Source organism: Camelus bactrianus, chromosome 26, assembly GCF_048773025.1.
Source record: "Camelus bactrianus isolate YW-2024 breed Bactrian camel chromosome 26, ASM4877302v1, whole genome shotgun sequence".
NCBI lineage: Eukaryota > Metazoa > Chordata > Mammalia > Artiodactyla > Camelidae > Camelus > Camelus bactrianus.
The window spans coordinates 33009224-33033117 of NC_133564.1; the positions used below are offsets into that span (position 1 = coordinate 33009224).

The window sequence follows — 23894 nt, forward strand, 5'->3', positions numbered from 1 at the left end:
CCCCTCTCGACCCCAACCCTCCGCCACAAACTATTTGCAGGAATAAAAAGCAAAAACTGACTTAATAGAGTTTCACCTGCTTTCCTTCATCACGTTCTTCTAATGAGCTGCACAAATGTGAAGAACTCAGAAGGGTAAGAGGGGTGTGGGGGCTGAATAATGTTATCAATCAGATCATCTGAGGTTCTTGAATGAGCCCCACGGGCTCAACTGATAAAAGCTATCCTGGTCGTATTTTGTAAGTATGAACCTATTCCAAGAAAAGCAGAACTACCCCTCCCCCCGCCCCCACAAAAACAGTGAAGAAAGAGAAGGGTGGCAGGGAGGAAGGAATGGAAGAAAGGACAAAAGAAGAGGGTCACTCTGATTTTGAGGAGTCACAGAAGCCAGGAAAGCCCGCCAGGGCATGATTAATTCAGACATGCTTATATAAGGGCTCCTGTTAAAACCTAGGCAGTTGCCAATGCCAGTCTGACAGAGATGAGAGTCTGGTGGTGTCACTATGGCTGGGGAGCCCCCTTCAGGTGAAAGAAAGACGTGGCCCCCAGGAGATGGAAAAGAGGACTCCAAGGGAAGGAGGCAGCGTGGGCTTAATGGAAATTAAGACCACCCACGCCTGGCATCCACAGCAGCGAGAGGGCAGGTAGAAACAGAAGGTGATGCCAGGGATGGCGCTCCTGGCAGGGGGCACTGAGGAAACAGGGCGGCGGGGACACAAGGAGGCCCCCACAGAGAAGACAGCGCTGCAGGAGGGAGGGAGGGCAGCAGATGCCAGTTACAGCGATGACAGTCACGGACACCCACAGAGACTTCCCGAGGTATTAAATACTCCCTAGCAACCTCGTGGGGATGCGCGGTGCTTCTGAGGGTGGAAATATAAGGCGGCACAATATGAGAAGTAAACGCGTTAGCATTCTTTAATCACAACCCTTATAATAGCCATTTGCCACTTCGGATAATAAACCAAACACTTCACTAGGATCCTAGAGAGGCAATCTAAGAATTAGAAACTCACAATTATCAACGCAGCTTACGGATTGAAAAATAATGAACTCCCATGACCTATCTCAAAGTGAATGACGCATATCGTTTAACAGTATTCTGTTACAAAACCTATACTTTATTTCTTGACTTCTTTCTTCCCTCTCTAGTATGATGTATTCATTTGCCTTGGTTTTACTCTTTATCTGACCTACAACCCAACACCAGAAAACCAGGACGGTCCTGCCTCATACAACAAACCCAGACCACCCAGACGGTGACTAGCACCTTGGGGTGAGTGTCTGCAGGACGCCCCGCCGGAGGCAGGCAGGCGAGCGAGCGCCGCACCAGAAGAGCCACACCTCACTCTTCCACCCCTGCAGTGGGTGGGCTGGCTCCGCCAGCGCTAGAAAGCAGAGACACACCTTAGATTAAACTGCTGCTAAAAATCCCAGTCCACGGTGTTAGAAGGTAGATTTCTGTCACAAAATCTTGATTAAAAATAACGTCCTGGCTACTTCCTCTGACCATGGCTGACCCGGCAGCACGGCCCCGGGGATCTTACCCAACTTTGAGCTGTGAAATCGGCCAACTGACTACGCACCAACCTATCCCACTCTTCACTGCAACTCAGCTCTGTTTCTAAAACTTCCTCCCACCTCAGGGGCCAGTCCTGGTGAGAAGCTCCTGACTCCTGCCTTGCCCCCACCACCTGTCTTCAGACCCAGAGACAGTCCTGCCAGGAGGCTCTCACTCTGCACTATGAGTGAAGTACGAGAGCTACTTGTGGTTAACAGAGTGCGCTGGAATATTAGCCCAGAGAAGGGAGAGGTCTGAATTTACTGTAACATGATAAGTCATTTCACTCATGCAATTTCCAATAAAATGTGACGCTTTAAAAAAGAGTTTCAACTCTTTCCTCTGTTGATTGTTACAATATTCAGTACAACTTAGTTCCAATATAGCAAGACAAAAATAAACTCTATGAAATTTATCTCTATGTGCAGAAGTTTAATTTACACATAGATTTCATAGATGAACAGGCATTTTAAAAATAAAAGGTTACTTAGCAAATGTGATCATAATAAAATAGTAATTTAAGTGAATAAACCACTTGCAGATAAGTAAAAGCAAGCCCATACTATTGCTAAAATAATGATAAATCATTCATGTTTTAAAAAGTGGGTACAGAAGGGACACACCATTCTTAGTGCCAATGAAATAACTGTAACATCTGAATGAATTTCTCCCCAAAACATTGTATATACTGCAGATTGTTTTTTTCTTAACCCACTTCGTGAAGTATGGGTCATTAAAATCTCTCCCAATGCTTCTCTACCACAGCACCTCAGTTACCTACCATTCCTGCAGTTAAACCTGGCTAAGGGAGGTCACCCTGAACACCACTACCAGAGATGAGCTTTGCCTCCTGATCCTCACCCAGATGGCAGGGAACTCAGAATGGAGTATACACACTACAAGTGTTTGTTGAAGGATGGAATAAATTAGAAAAAGAGAGCCAGAGAAGCATCCCAACATGTAACGCTGTATTAGAGCTACTATGTTAGTACACATTCCATCATTTTATTAGTAAGAAGGTTAGCAGGAAGCACAGAGGCCGTATCAATGCAGTGCCACTGCCTCGTTCCTCGTCACAGGGAGATTCACGAAGAACAGCCATGAGGAAGGAGTCAGCCTCCCAGGTTACGCCTCCCCCATGAGAGCTGAGCACAAGCCTGTCTCAGCACTTCTGAGAAAGGTCATGCTGTCGAACCGACGGGAAGGAAGGAAGGAAGGGGAAGTGGTTTATTAGTTCATTTCCCAAGCAGATTACTCCGGCAGTGGACTGAGGGGTGAGAGGTTATGGCCTAGGCAGCGCCGCACGAGGAGAAGGTGAAAAGGGGGACAGGTTAGACCAAATCCACTTTCACAGGGGCCATGCTAGTAAGTCAAACGCTGTAACAGTGATTCAGGCAATCATGATGCAAGAGAAGCTACACCCAGAATTATGGATGAAAAACTTACCACCTAGAAGGAAAAGTTATTTTTAAAATGAATCCGGAGGAGGAAGAGGAGAGAAACACATTTTCATAGGATTAGTTTTCATGACAGCTACTATATATTCAACAGACTTGTAGCAACAGCGTGCATTGTGTATAAGAATAAAAAACTCTAATATATAAAACTTAAACAACAGACCATCCTAAGTACATAGCACACATTTTTAAAAACAAAGCTGAGAACTAATAATCACTAAAAACACGATCTTAAAGATGATACAGATTTTCTCATGCACTAGAGCCAGATGCTAATTATGTATGATTGGCATAAATCAAGATAATATTAAACTGTTCATTTATATAAACTGTTTCTTATATCCCAGTCGCCAAAAAGAAGCATGATGCTTCATTTAACCCCCTTTTAATTCCTCAAACACAGAGGTCAAGGGCACACCCGAGACCTGTGGTTCTGAACCTGTGCGTGAGAGGCCCTGGGACGCCCATGGCTTGTCTGGACTTCAAGCATGTGGAGTTATCTGAATAAATAATAAAACTCGCACCTTTATTTCCTGCTATGCTTCAAATGATTGTGATTCATGAGATACATGTTTATTTGAAAGTATTATTAAAGCAATATTAGCTTTTTAAAAAGCCATCCAGCTTTTAATGGAAATAATCCCCCCACCCTCATTCAGCAACTTCCACAGAAGTCCTACGACACCTCAACCTTTAAACAAGAATCAAACTGTTACTGCGTTCTTTGTTCTCATTATTACACGTTTTCTCAGGCAAAAGACACTGAATGCACAACTGTCATACGTGAATGGGCCCTCAAGATATCCGATGCAAAGAAGACTCCTTGTGTTGGGACTCACTGGGTTGGATCAGTGTTTTATGTGGACAAACGTAATCAAAACTGTCCCCTTGAGTGGGGGGAGGTGTAGGGGACAGAGTTACAGCTGTTACCACAAGATGAGCAGAGAAGAAAGCAGTGCAAGTCTGCTTCACTGGTGACAGGTAAACAGAGGTTAGGACAGTCCACTCACTGGTCACTCCCATGACAAGGTGAATGAATATTAGACTCTGACACTCAGGTCAAGGCTCACATGGTGCCAATCCCAGCACCTTCATGTGCACAAGACAAATTACAGCCCTCTTACCCACACGTGTCCCCTGGGAGTGTCTCCATCTGCATCTGTGCAGTCTTGGGACACATGTTTCCTACGTCTACAGGTCAAACTGTAGCCTGAATTCACTGCTTGCAAACTGCAAGAGGAGCCTCCTAGTTGAGTGTTGTGAGATCTGTGAATATGATCTTAAAACTCTGATTCAATCACTACGTCTCCTCTTTATTTCCCTGACAGTACAACACTCCCCCACCCTCAGTCCATCTTTACTGCCCCATACAGCTCCACTTTGCCTTTCCTAGAGAGGAGCACCACAGTTTTAAATAATGGAATTAAGTGACCTTTTGGAATCATAGAACAAATCTGGACCAACATCTAAGTTTTGATTCTTTTAATGTGATTTTTTAAAATTGTAAGTTAATCATACACCAAATCAAGGAGTGATCTAGATTCTTTAATTCCAAGAAACATGATTTTCTCTTCAAAATAAATGGACCAGTGACTATGAAATAATTTTTGTGCTGAGTACATGTTTATTTATATTTAACTAAAACATTCTCATTTTCTCTAATATAATATGAACAAGTAAATGTTAAAATACTACTTCTATTAAAGGTGAAAGTTTATATACAGTTGTAAATTCAAGACGTTCACCCTGCATTTTAAACAGAAGATGAGAAGGTAGATTATTTTGATATTTCAACTGGCAAAAGACAAGGTGAGCTGAGGGGTGTAAAAAAGTCTGAGTTCTTAAGACTTACTACTGTGTTTAGTGAAAACACAGCTGACATTTTCAGATCTGACTTATGTCCTCTTTCCACGGTTCTGTATCAACCCTAAGAGCCAACCAGAAAAACAAAACAAAAACAAAAAACAAGTAAAAGCTCTCTCTGCCATCTAGTGGAGAAAGAAAATACGGAACACATACATTACAGCTAAAACGACAGCGTGTAGACAATCTGGTATTCACTTAAAATTACGCTCAGTGCTAGCATGTCAAGTAAATTCTTTCTTTCCCCAAAGATTTATGTTTACCTACATACTGTGTAGAGAATTAAAAAAAAGGGAGGCAGAGAACAGACATAGATGAACACAAAAGCAAAGATGCTAACTAAGCCCGAGAGATTCTGGAGCTCTCACACACCTACACTTACATGGCCGTGGAGATCTGTGTTAAGAAGCATCATTGCACAGGTGAGGCAATGGACTCCATCTGACAAAAGAGACAAGGACAGGAAGTATTAATTCACCATCTCCTGTTGGACTCCTCAATATCATTAAAGCAGCATACCTATGCTTAATTAAGGCCCTGTGAAAACACAGTACTGCAGCTAGGCACCATTAATCACATCCACTTGGGGAGACAGAAAATGAATAAGAATAAATTATTAAAAGGATCTCAATGCTCAGGTTTGGGCTCCACTGGTGAGGAAGTATACAATTCCTACCTCTGTAGTATATATTGCATACAGTATATATCGTAAGCTTTAGAACAGTATCCCTTGGCCCAGCAAGTCTGCTTCTAGGGCTTTATACGAACGAAATAAGGATCTACATGAAATACAAGGATCTCCAAAGAAAGACTGCTTATAATGGGGAATGAGTAACTATGGCCCACCTAAAATATAACTCTTATGTTAAAGTCATCAAAAATGCTGCTCAGGCACACACATTGAAACGGAAAGATACTTCACAATGAAGTATTATATGAAAAACACATTATATGCAGAATGATTCTACTTAAATATAATACATCTAGAAGAATATATAACATAACATTAAAAGAGGTTAATCTCTAGATAGTAAAATTATAGTTTTTATCTTTTTATGTATATTTCCTCAATTTTCTATAATACAAGATATGGAAATGAAAATAATTTAATATGTTACTGTTTACTTTCTGGGAAGAAAGTGAATTAGGACAGAAGCAAAAGTTAAAGAAAACCAAGATTTGCATCTTCCTCTATTTCCTCTTTGGGTATTAGTTCTCTGGCAAAAAATACATAGGCAGGAATAGTTATACTTTTTCTTATAATTCTTTAAAGGAAACATCTAGGTTGACTAGTCCCAGGTACCAGGATCACACAAAAGTGAAATATTGAAATAACCACTGAAGATCAAAAAATTAAATATTCAGGGATAAAAAGTTGCCCAAACCAGCAAGGTCATTTCACACTTATATGAAAGCATCACTCTCTCTTCTTACTTCATAAAGAAAACCACTAAGAGTTAAGCTTCTCATTCCCAAACCTGAGAATTAGTTCTCCTTATTCTTGCCTGTAATTCTCAATCCAAATATAGTAGACAAGATACAGAAAAAAGTCTTATTAATTTATGTTAAATGTACAGAAAAGCCTTTCAAATTCCTGAATTCCTGAATTAAAGACAGTTTATTTTCCAAAAATATGCCTTTGAGCATAGTAGGTGATTTCTGTTATTAATATCTCTAGGTAGATGTTACTAAATGCCTAAACGTGTATTTACTCTAGTATTCTAAATACACATGAAACAAATTCTTGAAAATATATACAAAGCTCAGCATCCAAGTCTCAAATATCTTTATGAACAGCCAATTGAATACACAAACCCATAGTCCTTGTTTCACTTAGGAATGTCAACATCTTCTCAGATTTGAAGAAGTCTGCAATAAAAACAACCCTCTGCTATCCCTTTCACTCTCTAGTCAATGCTGACAGTGATAAAGACAGTGAATAGACGGTCTAAGTGTAATCAAAGGAATAAAGACAGTTCCCATTTTACAGATGGGAATGGGACTTCAACAACCAGACAGTTAACTTAGCTACAGTCCGCAGGGCAGAGGCAGCGGGAGCAATCACTTTAGTCGACGTAAAGCACAGGCACAACGTTAATCAACAAGACTGACAATAAGAGACGATCACAATTCCTGGTGCGCCTGGTCTCAGGGATTTATGCCAGAATTTGTAAGTTTATGAAAGATACTCCAATTCTAAGTGAATGTGCTTGACTTCAAACCCTGAAAATTCTGCTTGATTTTAAGGACTGACATGGAGACATGATCTCTCTTCATAGGGTACATCAACAATTAAACAGTTTAAAGTTGCTTTTTAAAAATATTACAGTACACAAACATACGTCATTAAAGTCATAAACCAGAGTCAGCGGCCAGTGTTATAACAATGAAAGTCAAACAAAAGCACCAGACATACCGCAAACTCCAGTGAGATCTGTGAACATTTCCAAAACTAACCATACATGCACTGAGCACACGTGCACTTCATCAAGAAGCTGAGAGATCAGGTGCATAAGGAGAAGAAAGAAGAAAACTAGCATTTCATTTACTACAATGCGCATGGATGTAAAAGCTCAACGGCAAACCGTGAGCAATTTTAAGAAAGTGTATTGTCATATTATGGAACTAGAAAATAGAGTAAAAATAACTAAAACAAGAGCAAAGAGTATCACATAGTCACTAAATATCATGCTTTTTAAAGAATATTTGATGACATGAGAAAATATTCACAATGAAAAAGAATGACAGTAGGAAACAAAGCAATATAATGATCCAATCTAATACAAAATACTGTATAAACAGATTGGAAGGAATCAAATTCTTAATAGTTATCTAGAGATAAGTAGATGACTTCTGTTCTCTTCTGTATAATGTTCCATATTTTCCACAATAAAATGTAACTTCATAATGAGGAAAACATCTCTTGTTATAAAAAAGAAATTCAAGTATTTCCATCAGATTACCTTGTGAAGCAATGGTATCTGGGTTACAATAAAAATATCTATTGGAGAAGTGTATTAAAACTCTCTCTCGTTCTTGGGTTTCTCCCACAAGAGAAAATGCTTTAAAGAAATACCTAAAAAAGAATTATGGGGGAAAAAGTGAATTTTTAGAAAATATTACCATACTCCGTTTGACTGCTAAAGTTAATTCATACAAACATAAGAAATTATTAATACAAAGTAAGAAATTCTACACTTGAAAAAAATAATTTACCAGATGGCCATTCAACATCAATTTATATTGACATTTAAATTACATAAAATGTAATATAAAAAATGACAGCATAGTAACATAGTGGTCAGTACATCAAGAAAAGCCTTGGGAAGATAGGTGACTTCCCCCGTGACTTAGCGTCAAGAAGCCATTTTAAAAGCTCAGTCAGATAAAAGCCAAAGAACACAGAAGACTGAATGCATAACCATGTAGGTTATGTTTTAAAATTTGAGAAAGATCATAGGGGTTTTTTTTTTGTCGTTTTGTTACTTGAGTGTAATCGCCAATGACTCACTATTAAAATTACAGTTACACTGTCCTGTACTCAGTAGATTTCTGTTCATTTTATTTTGCTTATATCACCACCTTATATAATTAACTTGTTATATGAGGAGGAAATTGGAAAATAAACCCTAATTTATTTCTTAAATTAGGAATAAATTAATTTATGTATAAAACTTCTTTGAACAACAGAAGGTATGCCTAGAACCACACACCAATCTAAATCAGAGAGTAATGTCTATTAAAGCTATATCCAGGACCCTCACTTAAGAAAATTGATACATTTCCCTAAACATGAGATGGGAAGGAAAAAATCATTTAAAAGGTCCTAAGAAATCTTACTATCGAAAGAAACATATAATGAACCATATTTCAATGATGAAAATGTTGCTGTCTTCCTTATTTGCATTTTAATCTAAATTATACTGATAAAACTTTAATTTTTTTTATAACTTTTTAAAATAAGGCATATGAGAAAGCAAAGCAAAAATTTAGATCCATCCCTGACCCTTACTGGTTTTCACTGGAAAATTTATGAGTACCCTTGATTCATGCAAAGAGCCACAGAATAAGCCACTGTTGTGCATTCTAACCCAAACATCCTCACTTCACCTCCCAGGCCTCAGTATTGTAAGACTAAAGGGTTACACAAGATGAGCTCAGAATTCCTCCAGGCTCTGACACATTATAAAGTTTATAAGCTTAAATGCTGACCAGGTTTCACTTTTAGCCCTGCTTAGAAATTTATATTACAATCTGGTGTGAACCGTGAGGGTCAGTGTATCTCTGACACCTTCATCTGAACAGATAAGCAAAAAGGGCTACTGCCTGAAATGGTTTTACTCATGCTTTCTGCTGATAACTGTGTTGATACTCATTTTTATTCCATTCATTAGTTAATTTCAAAGTATTGTCCTAAGAGGGTATTTGGATATTGTAAACAAGTGCTTAGGAGGAAAAAGTCTATAATTCTACAGTCTGTAAACTGTGGCTTCTTAAAAAATTGAGCATTCAAAAACCAAATGAGTCCATTTCTCCCAGACTTACTTTGCCACCATTCTTTACTACGTCATCTCCTAGGTACGGAATATGAGTTCATGTGTGATTTCATAAAAACAATACAGTGCTCCCAACTTTCTACTCTGTTTAATATTTATAATACAATCAGAGCTAAGATCACAAAGTAACTGTGGGTTTAAAAAAAATCAAAATCAGATTTTACATCAGCACATTGCTTTTTCTCTTTTCAGAATGAGTTATTTAGAGGCCAAGAGTAGAAGTGATATTTAATCATACCTGAGAGACTGATCCAGTGTCATTCCTGTAAAATCAAAAAACTTCAAATATTCTTCCGCAACTAGTTTGCTAAATTCATTGCTATAAGAGAGCAGAACAGACTTGGTTACTAAAATCGGAGCCATCGACACACACACCCCCTCAGGGGCCCGCTCAGACACCGCCCCGGGACAGAACGTACTTCTTGCCCAGGTGCTTTGCCACATCCGATCTTTTGAATCTGTCCAGCTGATAAAGGCGTCTGGCCAGCCTTCTGGCTGCGTCTACGTTGCCGCTGGTCCCGTTGCTGAGGCTCCCCGAGGTCTCCTTCTCCAGAATGTCAGTGCTCCCCATTTCAGATCGAGCATCTAGCAGGGCTGTTTTCACCCCAGCATGGCTGTGAGAACTAATACAGGAAACAAAGAATACAGAAGGTTTTTCTAGAGTGGCAAAAAGAAAAATAGCTGATGAAATTATCATGATAGTACAGAACTAACAAATGAAAAAAACTATTTTAAATAAGAACACCTCCTGCTTAATTATTTATAAAAATATTTTCAGTTACTCTATTTTCAACATACTACAGAAGTGATTGCTGAAACCCTCCATGAGCAGTTCTTAAATCTTTCAACCCCAGGACCTTTATATTCTTAAAAGTATGGAAGACCCCAGAGAACTTTGTTTATGTGGGTTATATCTATTGATACTCACTGTATGAGTAATTAAAAACAGAAAATTGAAATTTTAATTCATTTAAAAATACATCTATTTCATAAATATAAATAAGACATTTTCATTAAAAATAACTATCTTCTTAAACAGTAAGGTAAAATTTAGTGAAACAAGCAATAGTAATTCACATCTTTTACAAATTTCTTTAATGGTTGGCTTATTACTAGAAGACAGCCGGATTCTCGTAGCCACTTCTACATTCAATCGGTAACAATGTATCATTTTGGTTGAAAATATTAGGAAAGTCCGGCCTCACAGAGATACTTAGAAAAATAAGGAGCATTTTAACATCCGCAATTGTGGATATTCTTTTTAGACATGACGTCAAAATTAAACAAGTGATAGTTTTTTAAAGGTTAGCTGCAATATAATTGAGACACGTATTGATGAATTTCTCGTACTCTTACGTTAAAAAATGTCTCCCACTTTGAGTGGATCTTTTACCATGACATGATTCTGCACCATGCATTGGTCATTTGCAAAATATTTGTTGACACACTTCATTATTTAAAAAATCACATTCATTAATGTCACCACTAACATCTTCAGAAAAGTCTTCAGGTCTTGGGAAGCTGTCAAACTTTCAGTGGCAGAAACAAGTTTTCCAAAATTCTAATTTTGACCAAGAGCTCAAATTTTACCACTGGCAACAAAAATCGACAGTTGGTTTCCTTAAAGCAATAGGTTCAGTCTATTAATTTTCAAGAAAATGTCTGCCCAAACCCACAGTTTATCAGTCAGACTTTGAAGGAAAAATGGCATTTCCATCAAAAGAAGAGACCAGTTTATAGCTCACAACTCAAATTATGTTAAGAGTGCATTTCCTAGAGAGAACTACCACATGCAGAAATGCTTCGTGCATACTTTCCAGTTCATCACATGCGAAATTGAAAAGGCAGGTACCCACGGGTCGAAAAGTAATTAATTTGTATTGCTTTATCAAGGACATCTTTAGGTGACACTGGCCTCTATTTTGAGTGCATGGCACTGAAGAATACAACAATTAGAGCAGTTTGGTGCCCTGCCCTGATCTGTGCTGAGGCCCCCACCAGTGCCGCTGTACCACCAGCGCAAGTGTCGACGCCGTGAAAAAGATGACGTTGCACAACAGGATAAAACAATCCTGGCCTCACACACCCACTGGAAGGGTCTCAGAAAGCCCCACAGCCACACCCTGGGAACCTCTGTTCCAGGCCGGTGCTGCAGCATGCATCTGCAACACCAAAACCAAGGAGAACACCGCGACTTCCACACCTGCACTTGAATTTCTATCAAAACAAAGCTGTGTTCATGGTAACTCCCATGCTTAAGCAGTCTACCAACACGCTTACTAGAGACTAAACCAGACACACAATTTTTCTGCAATGAACCAGGGAGGAAATGTCTCGGACTTGCAGGCCACATAAGGTCCCTGTCACACGTTTCTCTGTTTTTGCTGTCTTTTCCACAACCTTCAAAAATGTAAAAGCCATGCCAGGCTAGGCTGGAGGGGCCCATCCCCCAGTCTGCGTGGCCCGGACTACCCCACGGCAATTTACCGGGCCCGAAGTCTGAGTAGAGAATCATTTATCATCTAAACCAGGACACTCTGAAAAGGAAACCGGGATGATAAAATCATTACACTAAATATGTAATTTTAACTGTTACAGGATTAAAAAAAAAAGCATTACCAATTTGAGAAAAAAAAATTGGTCGTAAACTTATCACAGCAAAGTGAATACATTCTTAAGTAGAACGGCTCAACCTCTGCTTTGTCACTTATTCGACCTAACTTACAACTTCCCATTTCCCACTGATCCATCCACTGGGTGGTAGCCTGGCAGCTTCACTCCCACTCAGCGCAGCTGGGCTCCTGCACAACCAGAGGTGCGCCCCGGGCCACCCCGGGGGCCGCCCAGACTCCCCAGAGTTCACCATCCCTGGCCCCCCTCTCCAAGCTCCCTGACCAGCAAGTGCTCCTCCACAAGCTGACTTGAAAGGAGCTACGGGGGGAGGGAACAGAGAGAGAGGTTATCCCACGTTGCCTGGTAGACTCAACAGTGTAAAATTTCTGCTCAACTCACACATTCCAGATGACACTGGAGAAGCTGCAAGTACAAAGTGGAGCTTTACGGACCCATGCTGACTTACTTTGCTGCAACTGTTAATGATAATACTTCAGTTTTTTAAAGTCAAAGTCAAATGCTAAACCGCAGTCAATGCCAAGACAACAGGTATCAACAACTGGGACCAAGCCAGGAAAGCAGGATGTTTGGTGACCCTCGTGCACAATCCGCCACCTCAAACAATCTTCCAACAGACACACCTACCAAGTAAAACAAACGGCTTCATTATGACAAAATCTTCATGGAAATACATTTCAATATTTTTTCGCCCTAAAGTTTCCTTTATGAAGTTCACATTACCAGCCAGTTTTGTGAAATTTATCCCATCAGAAAACTGAATATTTAATTATTATATAAAGCCAACCTGTAAGTAAACTCAGAGAAAATATTTCTTTTACAGGTCAGCTCATACTTTGTGTTTTCCTAAATAAGTGGTAAAAATGAAAAATACCTGCTCTAAGAACTATTCTAGTTACAATCAAGTAATTGTATGTAATTAAGAAATAATCTTTAATAATCATGAAAAACCCTGGAGCTGTGTTCCCATCACTTTCTTACTCTATATATTAGCCACTGGGTAGAAAAAAACAGATGTCAGAGAAAGGATTTTCTTCTCATTTAAACGGCTGCTTGTTGCTCGCCTCTCAGGGCAAATCCATGGTGTGGACTTGATCACTCCATGGGGACAACCTGACTGCCACACACACGGCAGCACCGCAGGATGCTGTTCCCATACGAGGGACTTAGCCTCAGGAGCACGTATTTCGTCAAAAGCAGAACTGATTCCAGTCCCTTATGTTTCTCGTGCCTCACGTTCACTGCCTCTCTCCCCATCCTGCCCAGTCTATTTCGCCCCATTCCCCTCACATTCACCAGAAGGAGGTAATTTTTAAATCTCTACAGATCAAGACTTGGATCTTCTTGAAAACACCTTCAGTAAAAAAGAAAATAAGGAATAAAATGAGGGATAAACACTTCCATTCCCAGATGGCTTCACCTTCTGCCCCATTTCATGATTTATGGGAGCACGTGAACACGGACAGAGATCGCTCCTCTGAAGCGCTGGCAGCCCAGAGGCAGCGCAACTCACCAGCAGAAAGCCGCACACCACGAGCTCATCCCGGGGCCGGGGCCACGCCCCCCGCAGAAGCCCCTTCCCTGAAGGCTCCGGCTCTGGTCCAGCAGGGCCTCCAAGAACCCGGCTCCCTGTGAGATCATGGTATTATGACCTCACACTCTTGGCAGTGTTCGTTGCTGGGGTTCTTACAGGAGCCAGAACACAGGGCAGGCTATGGACCAAGAGCAGAAATGACACTGGCAGCCCAGCAGCGGAGGGAACCCGCTTTGTTTCCAGAACACACAAGACATTGTCCATCCAGTCTGTTGACTATTAGAGGCTTCCTGTAGTTTGAGTTTTCCCTTTCTCTAGTTCCCTTCTTGCTCAAGTGATTTTAATCTCATGAAGTGAAGTCCTTACCAGTCCCTTAACTATAGAAAAGACTTCCCAAAAGGCTCTCCCTGTGAAGCACAGGGACGCTTGCCGGGGCCTCTACCCAACACCTCCAAACAAACGCGCCAACTCGCATCGAAGCACTTCCACCAGCACCGTCAAAGGAAGGACCGGGTCGCCAAGTCTGGTCACCAAGCCTCTCCATAACCTTTTTACCATACTAGGATTACCGCGTTTTCCAAAAAAATTAACAGGACATTCAGCTAAATCTCATCTTCAGATAAACTAAAAGCAATTTTTAGCATAAATAATATGTCTCAAATTATCCTAAAAACTATTCATTATTTATCTAAAACTCAAATTTAACTGGGCAGCCTATATTTTACCTGGTAACCCTATCTCTTGCATGCTTGTTCTAAACTTCAATATTTGAAGAATTCCAATGATGGTGTTCCTGACATGTCAACGTGTTTCATAGTCAGATTCCTTCTGAAGGTTTGCTGACTTGCTTCTGTGATTTAATTTTTATTCCTAATGTCTTTCTATTGTTTCATCCAGACCTTCTCTCAGTTGACTATGATCTTCTGATTCTTCCCTAACTTCCTCTAAATACAAAAGGAAAACTCTCCTCTCCGTATTTCCCCCCTTCCTTCCCGGCCTGCACACTGCCGCCGTGCCTGTGGTAATATGCCTCCTTCACAAACGTCGGGCACAAGATGAAGCCCAGGTTCTGGGCGTGTCATTACGGCCCTTCGCAAGCTGATCATGGCCTCCATTGAGACGGGTCACCCCCACTGTCCTCGTGCTCAGGCACACAGAGACGTGAGCTGTGCCCTCACACCCCTTTCCCATGTTCTTCCCTTTGCCACTCTTGTCACCTCCACCCCAAAACTCTGGGGTTCCCCAAATTCTGCAAACTCTTACTGATGCTACAAGAGCCCATGTGAAATAACAGCTTTCCTAAGAGGCATACTCCAACCCCGCCGCTGCTGTCTCCGAGCACCTGGATATCCCTTTGCTACAGCTCTGCCTTTTGAAGGGCCCATCTCTCTCCCGACCATTACCTTCAACTGCACTTTGCAGCCACATCACAAGGGTAGGGCAAAGTTACTCAGAAGCCCTCTGTGAAAAGAACGCAGAACTCAGCCATCAGCGCGCCCCCATCCTCCGTGCTCTGTGCTCTGTCGGCAATGACACGGGGCACTAACCTTCCAGTTCAGTATAACCAATCCTGGCATCAGCAGAGGGTACCAGATACACTGTCTTACTTCATATTTACTTAGACTTTAAATCTGTTTTAATTCTTTAAATTTTTATTTAATTAAAAAAAAACTAGGTGGCAATAAAACTAGGATAAAAAAAGAAACCAGGCCAAGGTGCCCCCCTGCGTCTATGAAGAGTACCCTGGGAGCCGTGCACAGAAACCAGCAACAGCCAGCCACCTAGTTCAGTTTCACCCAAAAGCTAGCCAAAGGCAGGTCAGAAGAATCCCAAAGAGTGAGAGGGAACGACTCCAGCCGCAAGTGGAACAGAGGGACGGAAGGCAGCAGTATGACCCTGTTGCCATCCTGCAGACACGGACGCCTGGAAGCAGCAGACTCGGGGAAGCCGGTACAAACGTACAGCTTCCGTGGCCAGAACGAAAGGCAGTCACGAAGAGTTAAGCGCTGCACCACACGCGGGATGGACTTTACACCCTGAAGCAAGCGCGCATCGCCGCTGAGGAGGCAAGGGAAGTTGCGCCGGCCACCATTATGCGTGGCGTGCACTTCTCAGATCTTGAGGGAAACGAGTAAGAGATTACTCTCAGCTACACTTCCAGGGGTCGCCAGTCAGCTGATAGCATCTGGCATTGGTTAAAGCCTAGGATTAGTGCTTCCAAGGGATTGTCCCATCTAATCCTCAGTAATACTACAAAACAGGTAGCAGTATACCCATTTCACAGGAGGAACCTGAGGCACAGAGCGGGCCCAGACAGTGGACTCCGATACCCACGTCTTTTACAGCCTCTGCCACTATCCGTCTTGCTACTGCAGGTCACTTTCTGGCACGTGCATTTTTGCTGATTCAACAAATGTTTAACAAACTCCCTACCACATGCCACACGCCACACAATGTTTTAGGTCCTTAGAATATTCCAATAAACAAAACAAAACAAAAACCCTTCTATAAGAGTAAAAATAAACAACAAACATAATAAATGAGTAAAGTACGTAGTATGTTAGACGGTGAAAATTCCTATGGGGGAAAAAACAGAGCAAAGAAAGAGATCAGACAGAGACCAAAGCAGCGGTTACCAGCGGTTACCAGCGGGGAGAGGGAAGGGGAGGGACAAGACGGCGGTAGCGAATTAAGAGGTACAAACTACCATGTATAAAAGAAATAAGTAACACGGATGTTGTACGGCGCAGGGAAACACAGCCATTACTTTGCAATAATTTTAAAAATTTTAATTTTAAGAATTTAATAACTTACAAAAATACTGAATCATTAAGTTGTACACCTGAAACAAATATAATATTGTAAACTGACTATCCTGCAAACAAAACAAACAAAAAATAGATCAAGAATCCGATTTTGGGGCTGGGGTAGGTACATTTTTATATCAAGTGGTCAGGGGAGGTCTGGGCACTCTGAAGAACGGAACTGCCATCAGTTAAGGTAGGAAGGACCAGAGCCGGCACAGGTTTTGAGGGAAAGAAGTCCCACTTGAGACATGCTAACTCTGAGCTGTCTGTCTATCAGAGGTCTGAGGAGAACGAGGACACGAGGAACTTGAAGCTTTCAGGAAAGACAGGAGCCAGGGCCCCCCTCCAGCGACTTCTCAGACTGCGGGCCTCAGCACCTTCTCCGTAAGGTGAAGCTGAGTCTAATGTGATGAGAGGACACTGAGCCACCCCTGCAGCGCACGGGCAGCCACAGCAGAGCTAAAGAGCGGGAAAGGTTGTGACCGGGTGTGGGTTTTGATAGGATCACTTTGGCTTGTCCAATGGACGAAAAAACTGTAGGGGGAGAAAACTGAAGGCGGAGGAACCTGCTGGGAAAGTTACTGGAATAGTCTCGTCAAGGGACAACAACCTGAATTGAAAGACAGTTCATGTGACTATGAAAGAACAGCCTGCTCTGAAAGATATTTAGAAAGCAAAAGGGCAGAACATAACGAGTGACTTGGGATGTGTGTGAAGTTGGACTCAGAGAGGGCAGAAGGGGAGATTTAGACTCAGAGTCTGGACAGTAAGTGATGCCACCAACCAGGATAAAGAACAAAAAGGGAGGAAGAGGGAATGTATAAGGCGGGGGTGGTGAGGGGAGAGAAAGAAGGCACTAGAGAGGGAGAGCCCTCGAGCACACAGAGAGAAACTGGAGACAGGAGGAAAGACCCCGGGTTTGGGGGAAGACGTGTAAGTGTACGGGGCCCACAGGACCCCAGCAGAGCTCCTGTGGGAACCCAGTGCAGGCACAGCCGCCGCCCACACGGGGAGGGGGTCCCAGGGTGAGAGGCTATCTGACCAAGGAACCCTGAGATGCAACATCATCTGAACACAATTCCATGACAGCGAAAGAATTAGGAGGCCCCCTAATGAGATTCTCTAAGCAAGCACTCAGCTGGCCAGTAAGTGACAATGAATAAATTTAGAAATTAGAAACTTGCTAAAATCAAGTATCTGCTGAAAAGCACCAGTTAGACCACCAAGGTTCAAACGCTGGTTCCATCAGTCACCAGCTGTGGGTAAGTTCATTTTTCTCTGTGAGCCTCAGTTTTTCCATCTCTAAAATGGAGAGAACAGATGTTGTGAAGGGTAAATCAGCAGATCCCGGCAGATGCTCAGTGCGGTGTCTGACACACAGGGAACAGGAAATGTCAGCGACCATCACCAGACCCGTTTTCATCGCACTCCTGCCTGCCCTACATCATTAAGATTCCTTGGGTATTTTGATGATCACATATAAGATAATTACATCTGATGGTATCTTATTAAATGTAAACTGCTACTTGTGTCGTACACAAATGTTAGTTAGTCAGCTCTCAGTAGAAACTAACGCTTGACTCTTCTAAGGAAAAGTGCCTCACATGAACCCATTTTTGACATTTACACAGAATATATTTCTCTAGACGGGACTGCATCTTACATATAAGTGATTTAAGGGCCTTTATAAGAGACCCGTAAACAAAACCTAATTATCGAAACTCCTAATAGCTAATTCTCTGTTCAGCACACAAGTCAAAATTCAGTCTTTCCCAATGCAGGCTTTTTCCTAAGCGTCACCTAGAGGTTCTGCCTCCTCCGAATACCGTTTTCCTCACTCATTTCGCTCAGCCCTGCATTCAGGCCTTCCAGAAGAGGGCGCCAGCGTGCAAGGCAGCGGTGCAGAAAGGGACCAAACTCTCCGAGAGGCTGCATTTGCCTTGGAGCACTGACTTCCAGTGAAAACCTGGACTCTTCACCCTTCCAGAGGCTCGCACTCCTGTAGGGGCACGATCAGAAGATGCAGGCTTTCACTTTTTTGTTCCGCAGTTGTTTTGTTTTATTTTTCTGTACTAAGCTGCAGCTCTTCTGGACCAGCTCTCAAATGAGAATGAAGTACCTGCAATACTGTCAAGCCGGCTTTAATGCAACCACGTTATAAGCCTTTGAGATCAATCATCTGCAAAGCCACCATTACTAGATGTTCAGCTTGATAAGTCAGTAGAAAAAAATACGTAAAAACATCTGCATGCTCATTTTTTGCACAGAAGCTTCTCTGTGCAACGTGGGATCAGTGAATCCCAGTTCTAATGGGCAAGAAAGGAAGAGTGAATCATTTGCAGATGGACTAATCTGGTTTCCTGGAAAATTCTTAAAATGTCACTGGAGTTTACAACTTTTGTGAGAAACAGCTTTTGGCTATGTTACTTCACTGCCATGATGTGGCATTAAAAATCTCGAATGACACCATATCACTACCCTGACAAGAGGAAATAAACCAAAGGGCAAGTGCTTCCATTTCCTTCTAAATTAATAAATAGATGGCCTGAAGTTGGCCACGTCCTTTAATAATGTCCTTAAGATACACTGCACACTCTGCAGGGAACAAAGCATCTACATTTACACAACACACCCCTATCTCTACACAGAAAAACTGCTATCCAGGGCTAAGATATCACATCCTTTCCTGTCTCTCGAAATTCAAATTATCTAATTTTAAAATATTTCACTTAAAGGAAGGTATTGACAGTCTTAAATAAATAAATCACAAACTTACCGAAAACTTCCCCCAAATGAGGAGGAAGGCAGGAGGTGCTACCTGGCCCCAGGACACATGACAGAAGACATGTAAAGGGGACTATCTAACTGTCAGAGGCCAGCGACCTCCCCGCTGGGACTCAGTGAGGATGCTCTCATTGCCTAATTCAATACAAGGAGCATCAAGGAAGTTTAACAGCCTCAGGCAGAACACTCACCACAACACAGAATGAGAGCAAGTCTGTCCTTCTAGAGAAAATGTATAAAGAGAAACGGCAGATTTTTTAATGTAAAAAAATTGCCTAAGCTCCTCTCTGCTTTTTCTCTCTTAAATCCCTACCAAATAAACGGAGAGCAACAGACAGACAAATAATGGTCAAACAATTCCTATATAATTAAAGGGGCAAAACCCACAAAGGGACCAGCAAGACCTCCCAGTCAGGGCCACTGCCTTCCTGCTTTTGCGCTTCTGTAAAATGGCTTGCTTCTAGGAAAATGAAACTTACCCCTAAAATTCCATTGGTTCCCAAAAGCTTGCTCCTGACTGGTCCATTTCTAACACCTCATTTGCATGTGGTACAAAAATTGAAACCTAAAACCTTATAAAAGCCTGTGTAAATCTACAGAGGGGGTCCAGAGTTTGGAGTTAACTCCTCTGGGCCCGCCGGTGTAATAAACCTGAGTTCTCCCTCCGAGTGTGGCTTGGTCTCTTGATGGGATTCAGGTTTCTGTAACATAAGAAGAAAACTAATGACAATGACGTTTGGTGTGGTGCTTAAAACAGTATTCCTTAGAGCTTCCCGCTAGAGGCCCATTCAAGAATACAATTTATCATTTAAAAAAGTCAATCAAAACCAGTAAATTCCCAAACAGCTATCTGAAAACTTGACATATGCCATATTATTAGTTAAATTATAATTATTTAAATGTTTCTGGTTTCTTCAGTTTTTTTTAATATGTGATTTTCTGATACTTGAAAATGATCAGTTTCCTATCACTATGATTATATTATTGAGGAAAAGCTTTAATTAAAATATAATGCTTTTAAAGTGCCACTCTGGCTCTTCCTACACCTAAGAGGAAAAAATGCCCAATTTCAGCTTAAAAAATATGAAGTACTGAAATATTTTCAATCAGATCTCAAACTGTCTTCTAAATACTTATATTAATGGATATTCCATACTTTTTAAAATGCAATGAATAACTTTTATGCAAAAATTCCTCTTCTGTCCACATTTTTGCTGAGCTGAATTCGTATTAGAGTCTATTAAATGGGCATCAGAAGCTATCCAGCACTGGCCAGCGAGGGGATGGATGTTTGAACTTTGACCAACGTAACCGGTGACAGATACTCCACAAAGTAGATAATCCTTTCCTGGACAATGACTACAATGTTAATATTGTGAACAGTCTGCTAAATAGTGTCACATCAAGATACGGTTGGAACACCGACCACCACTCCTGTGAACCCGTTTCCCGCTGAGCGCACAGGTCAAGATGCCCCCAAAGCCAAGTCAGGATAGACGGCCTCCCCGCACGATGTATCCTAATTCAAGCTGAGTGGTTCTTTTAATCAATCCCTGCTGGAGGTCTCAATTTAGAACTTATTTCTTCTTAATGTAATTTACTTGAGAATAACAATCACTAGGGATAAAAAGTAAAAATTAGCACATTAAATGTAAGTATTCTATCCCTGAACTAAACATTACCAGTGCTCAAAAGTATACCTGTAACCATGAGTCTAGCTTGACCACATACACACCTCTGCCCCTCACACGTCAACATACTGAGTAACACCATCCGGCCAGAGAATGCTAGTCAGGCTGTGCCCACCTCTGTTCTCTCTTCTCTTCTCTGCTAACTCTTCCATCTTCTGAAGCACAGGAAGCCCTGAGGACACTTTCCGTGGTTCGATACTGTCCACCTTCCCCATCTCTCTTAGTGCTTTCCGCCCTCTCTTCAAGTCCTTACAGAGACACCTGTTCTCACCGTCCCGCCCGCACCGGCTCTGCGGCAGCTCTGGGTGCGGGCGCACTCAGCCCTGCACACCTGCCCACAGGCCCCTCTCCCGCGGGGGCTCAGGCCACGTGGCTGGGCAGCCCCGTCCCAGCACCCCGGCAGCCCGCATGCTCCCTCCCGCAGCTCCTGCCGCAGCGCCGGCCAGCATACCTGCTCCAGGCTGTTTCCCCCAAGTGCTACTTACTGCAACCACGCTGAAAATGGCTATATTTGATAGAAGAAAGTTTCTAAGCTTCACTTCATCGATTCCGTGTGCAATTTTAAAGAGAAAGAATTCACTCCCTCATAAGAGCACAGGAAGAGGGCAGAAAGATCACCCCCTAAAGAATTAAAATCCTCTGTCTGACTTCCTGCCTTTACCTCTCTACAGCACTCCAGCTCAGCTGGAGACAGACCACAGGGGCACCCAGATGAAGTAACAAGGGACCATTCCACTCTTCACTGCCTGTGACGAACAAGTGAGAACCACCACTTAACGTATTTTGTCTTAACGTATTTTATAAAGACACTGAGAATGTTTACTGTGCTCTGTACACTATTCTCAGTACTTTAACTTACCTAATCCTTTATCAACCCTATGACAGGGACCACCATTGTCCTGCTGCACAGAGGAGGAGACCCAGGTGCGGAGATGCCACATAACTTCACGCAGTCACACTTCTAAAGGGGAAGCTGGGCCTGGAGCTCCAGCCGGGCAGTTTTAGATGCAGGGTCCAAGCTCTTAACCAACATGCTGGGCGGCCCCGCTTCTGTGGAGTGGCCCTTACTGCAGGTTAGACTTCGGGTGTCACCCTGCATACAGGAACAAAATGTCTACTTTTTAAGGGACATCCATATGACTAAACATGCTTAGTAGAGCTACAAAGATGTACACAACCAAAGTTGTATAAATTCTCTCTGCAATTACTTACTAAAGCGCCTGCTAGGAGCTGGACATACCTCCAGGTGCCAGGAGCACAGTATTGACCACGCAAAGCTCTGCCCTTGTGTGGTTCTACCTTCTGATAAGAGGAGACAGACAATAAACCAAAAAGAGGTCCTCCCTCCCTCTGCTCCACCCTTTTGCCCCTCTACAAATACATGCTGAATATCTGCTATGAGTCAGACATTGTTCTGGGTAAATACTAGCTGTTCAATAAAGCAGCACACAGACAAAAGCCCTTGCTTTCACGGAGCTAACAGTCAGACAGCAAGGGTGTCAATGCCTTGGGAACAAACACAGCCAGGTAAGGGAACAGGGGAGGCTGGGGTTGCTGTTTCTGTCCTGGTGCCTAGGACAACGGTGAGCACACATCAGGGGCTCAGTAAAAGTGTCCTGAATCAAACTGCAAAAAAATCTTAAATGAAAAGTCAAATGCTAATCTCAACACACCAATCGACTCGCCCGGAAGATGCCTGAATTCATAACTAGAATGCGTCCTCTCACGAACTGCTACAAAAAGCTGAGAGTCTCCACTGTGAGTTTTGATCACCTCTACCCATCAAGTCAGAATTACTTCAGTAGTTATAAGCACCTTCCTCATTATGGAATCTGGAAGCTCTGACCAGTAGAGAACACCAATGACTTCCTCTAGACTTCCCCAAATTTAATTTTTTTTAACATTATCTCCTCTTTAATTTCACATAAAGGGGGGAAAATATGAAAACGTGGCAATAGCAGAGTGGACAGAATGCAAGGGGGACTCTCAATACTTAGCATCTAAACTTAGAAATGTAAAACCATGGTTACTAAATAAAAACATCAATATATATTTGCTTAAAAACAAAAGCACCACTGCCAGTTTCCAAGCTTTCTCCCTATCTTCATTCCTTGTGCTTTAAAAAATCAGTCACCACATTTAGGGAGCTGCCATCCAGCATCTTTGATTTGCTCTTTGATTTCACACTATCACCTTCTAAAATCAAACTACCTGACAAGGCCACAGGGCCTTAGGAAAGCAGACGGCAGAACTTCCACGTGATGGCCACCTGACAACCTGTCACTCACGTGACAACCAAGGTCCATTGACAGGACCTGCCCTTAGAATCATGTCTCCTGACTCCTAGTCCAACACCTCCTGGCCACTGCACCAGCGTCTAGAGCAGAGATGACAATGTAAGTACCTGATGACAAAGTCGGCCCTCAGTCTCGACAAATGCTTCATCAAATATTCTTCCAGCAAACTGGAAATGACAGAGAGAGTCTGGTCATGGGGAGGGGGGCGCTTCCAGAAGCCCAGAAACTAGTAAAGGAGGGGGTGACCTCAAAGGCCTGCGGGCCAGCTTGAAGGCAGGAACGGCACCCTCCAGAAGCAGACCATGAGCCTTCCCACGGAGGGGACAGAGGGGATGAGACCAGGGAGAGCCAGAAATGCTACTGAACAGAAATGAAAAGTCCTCTCCTTGCCTTATTCTCCCACTGAGCATGTCCAGAGATGAGGCAAAAAGTGGTACTGCTTTTGGCAAAATTGTATAAATACAAGTACACATCATAATTCACTGATTCCGGACTCATTTTTGTCACATTCCATAGCCTCTGAAGTAAGATGGCTTCTTAGGCAGCAACCAGTGCCACCCTGTCAGCCAGGCGGCTGTCTGTTATCTGCACACAAAGGAAAATTATACGTTATTCATTTAATCTTGATTTAACTGATGTTTACGTGGTCTTCAAAAAGATTATGCTACAAATTGGTATTGAAACAGAAGTATTATGTGTGGAGGAAAGGCACTC

General features: G+C 42.3%; 1 protein-coding gene and 1 non-coding gene across 7 annotated transcripts in view; one reads left to right on the forward strand and one right to left on the reverse strand.

The window, feature by feature from the left end:
* Positions 1-23894, reverse strand: part of PSD3 (pleckstrin and Sec7 domain containing 3) — a 598663-nt gene that overhangs the window by 248686 nt on the left and 326083 nt on the right. For all 6 annotated transcript variants that reach the window (XM_074353657.1, XM_074353661.1, XM_074353659.1 and 3 more), the window contains 4 exons: positions 9856-10059; positions 9675-9755; positions 7844-7956; positions 5263-5321 (listed from right to left, as the gene is read on the reverse strand). In XM_074353657.1, coding sequence (XP_074209758.1) covers positions 5263-5321; positions 7844-7956; positions 9675-9755; positions 9856-10059 — 457 coding nt within the window. The remainder of the gene's footprint in view (positions 1-5262; positions 5322-7843; positions 7957-9674; positions 9756-9855; positions 10060-23894) is intronic.
* On the forward strand, positions 3940-4070 carry LOC123617795 (small nucleolar RNA SNORA17). Its single transcript, XR_006726043.1, has one exon. It is a non-coding gene; the product is annotated as a small nucleolar RNA SNORA17 (small nucleolar RNA).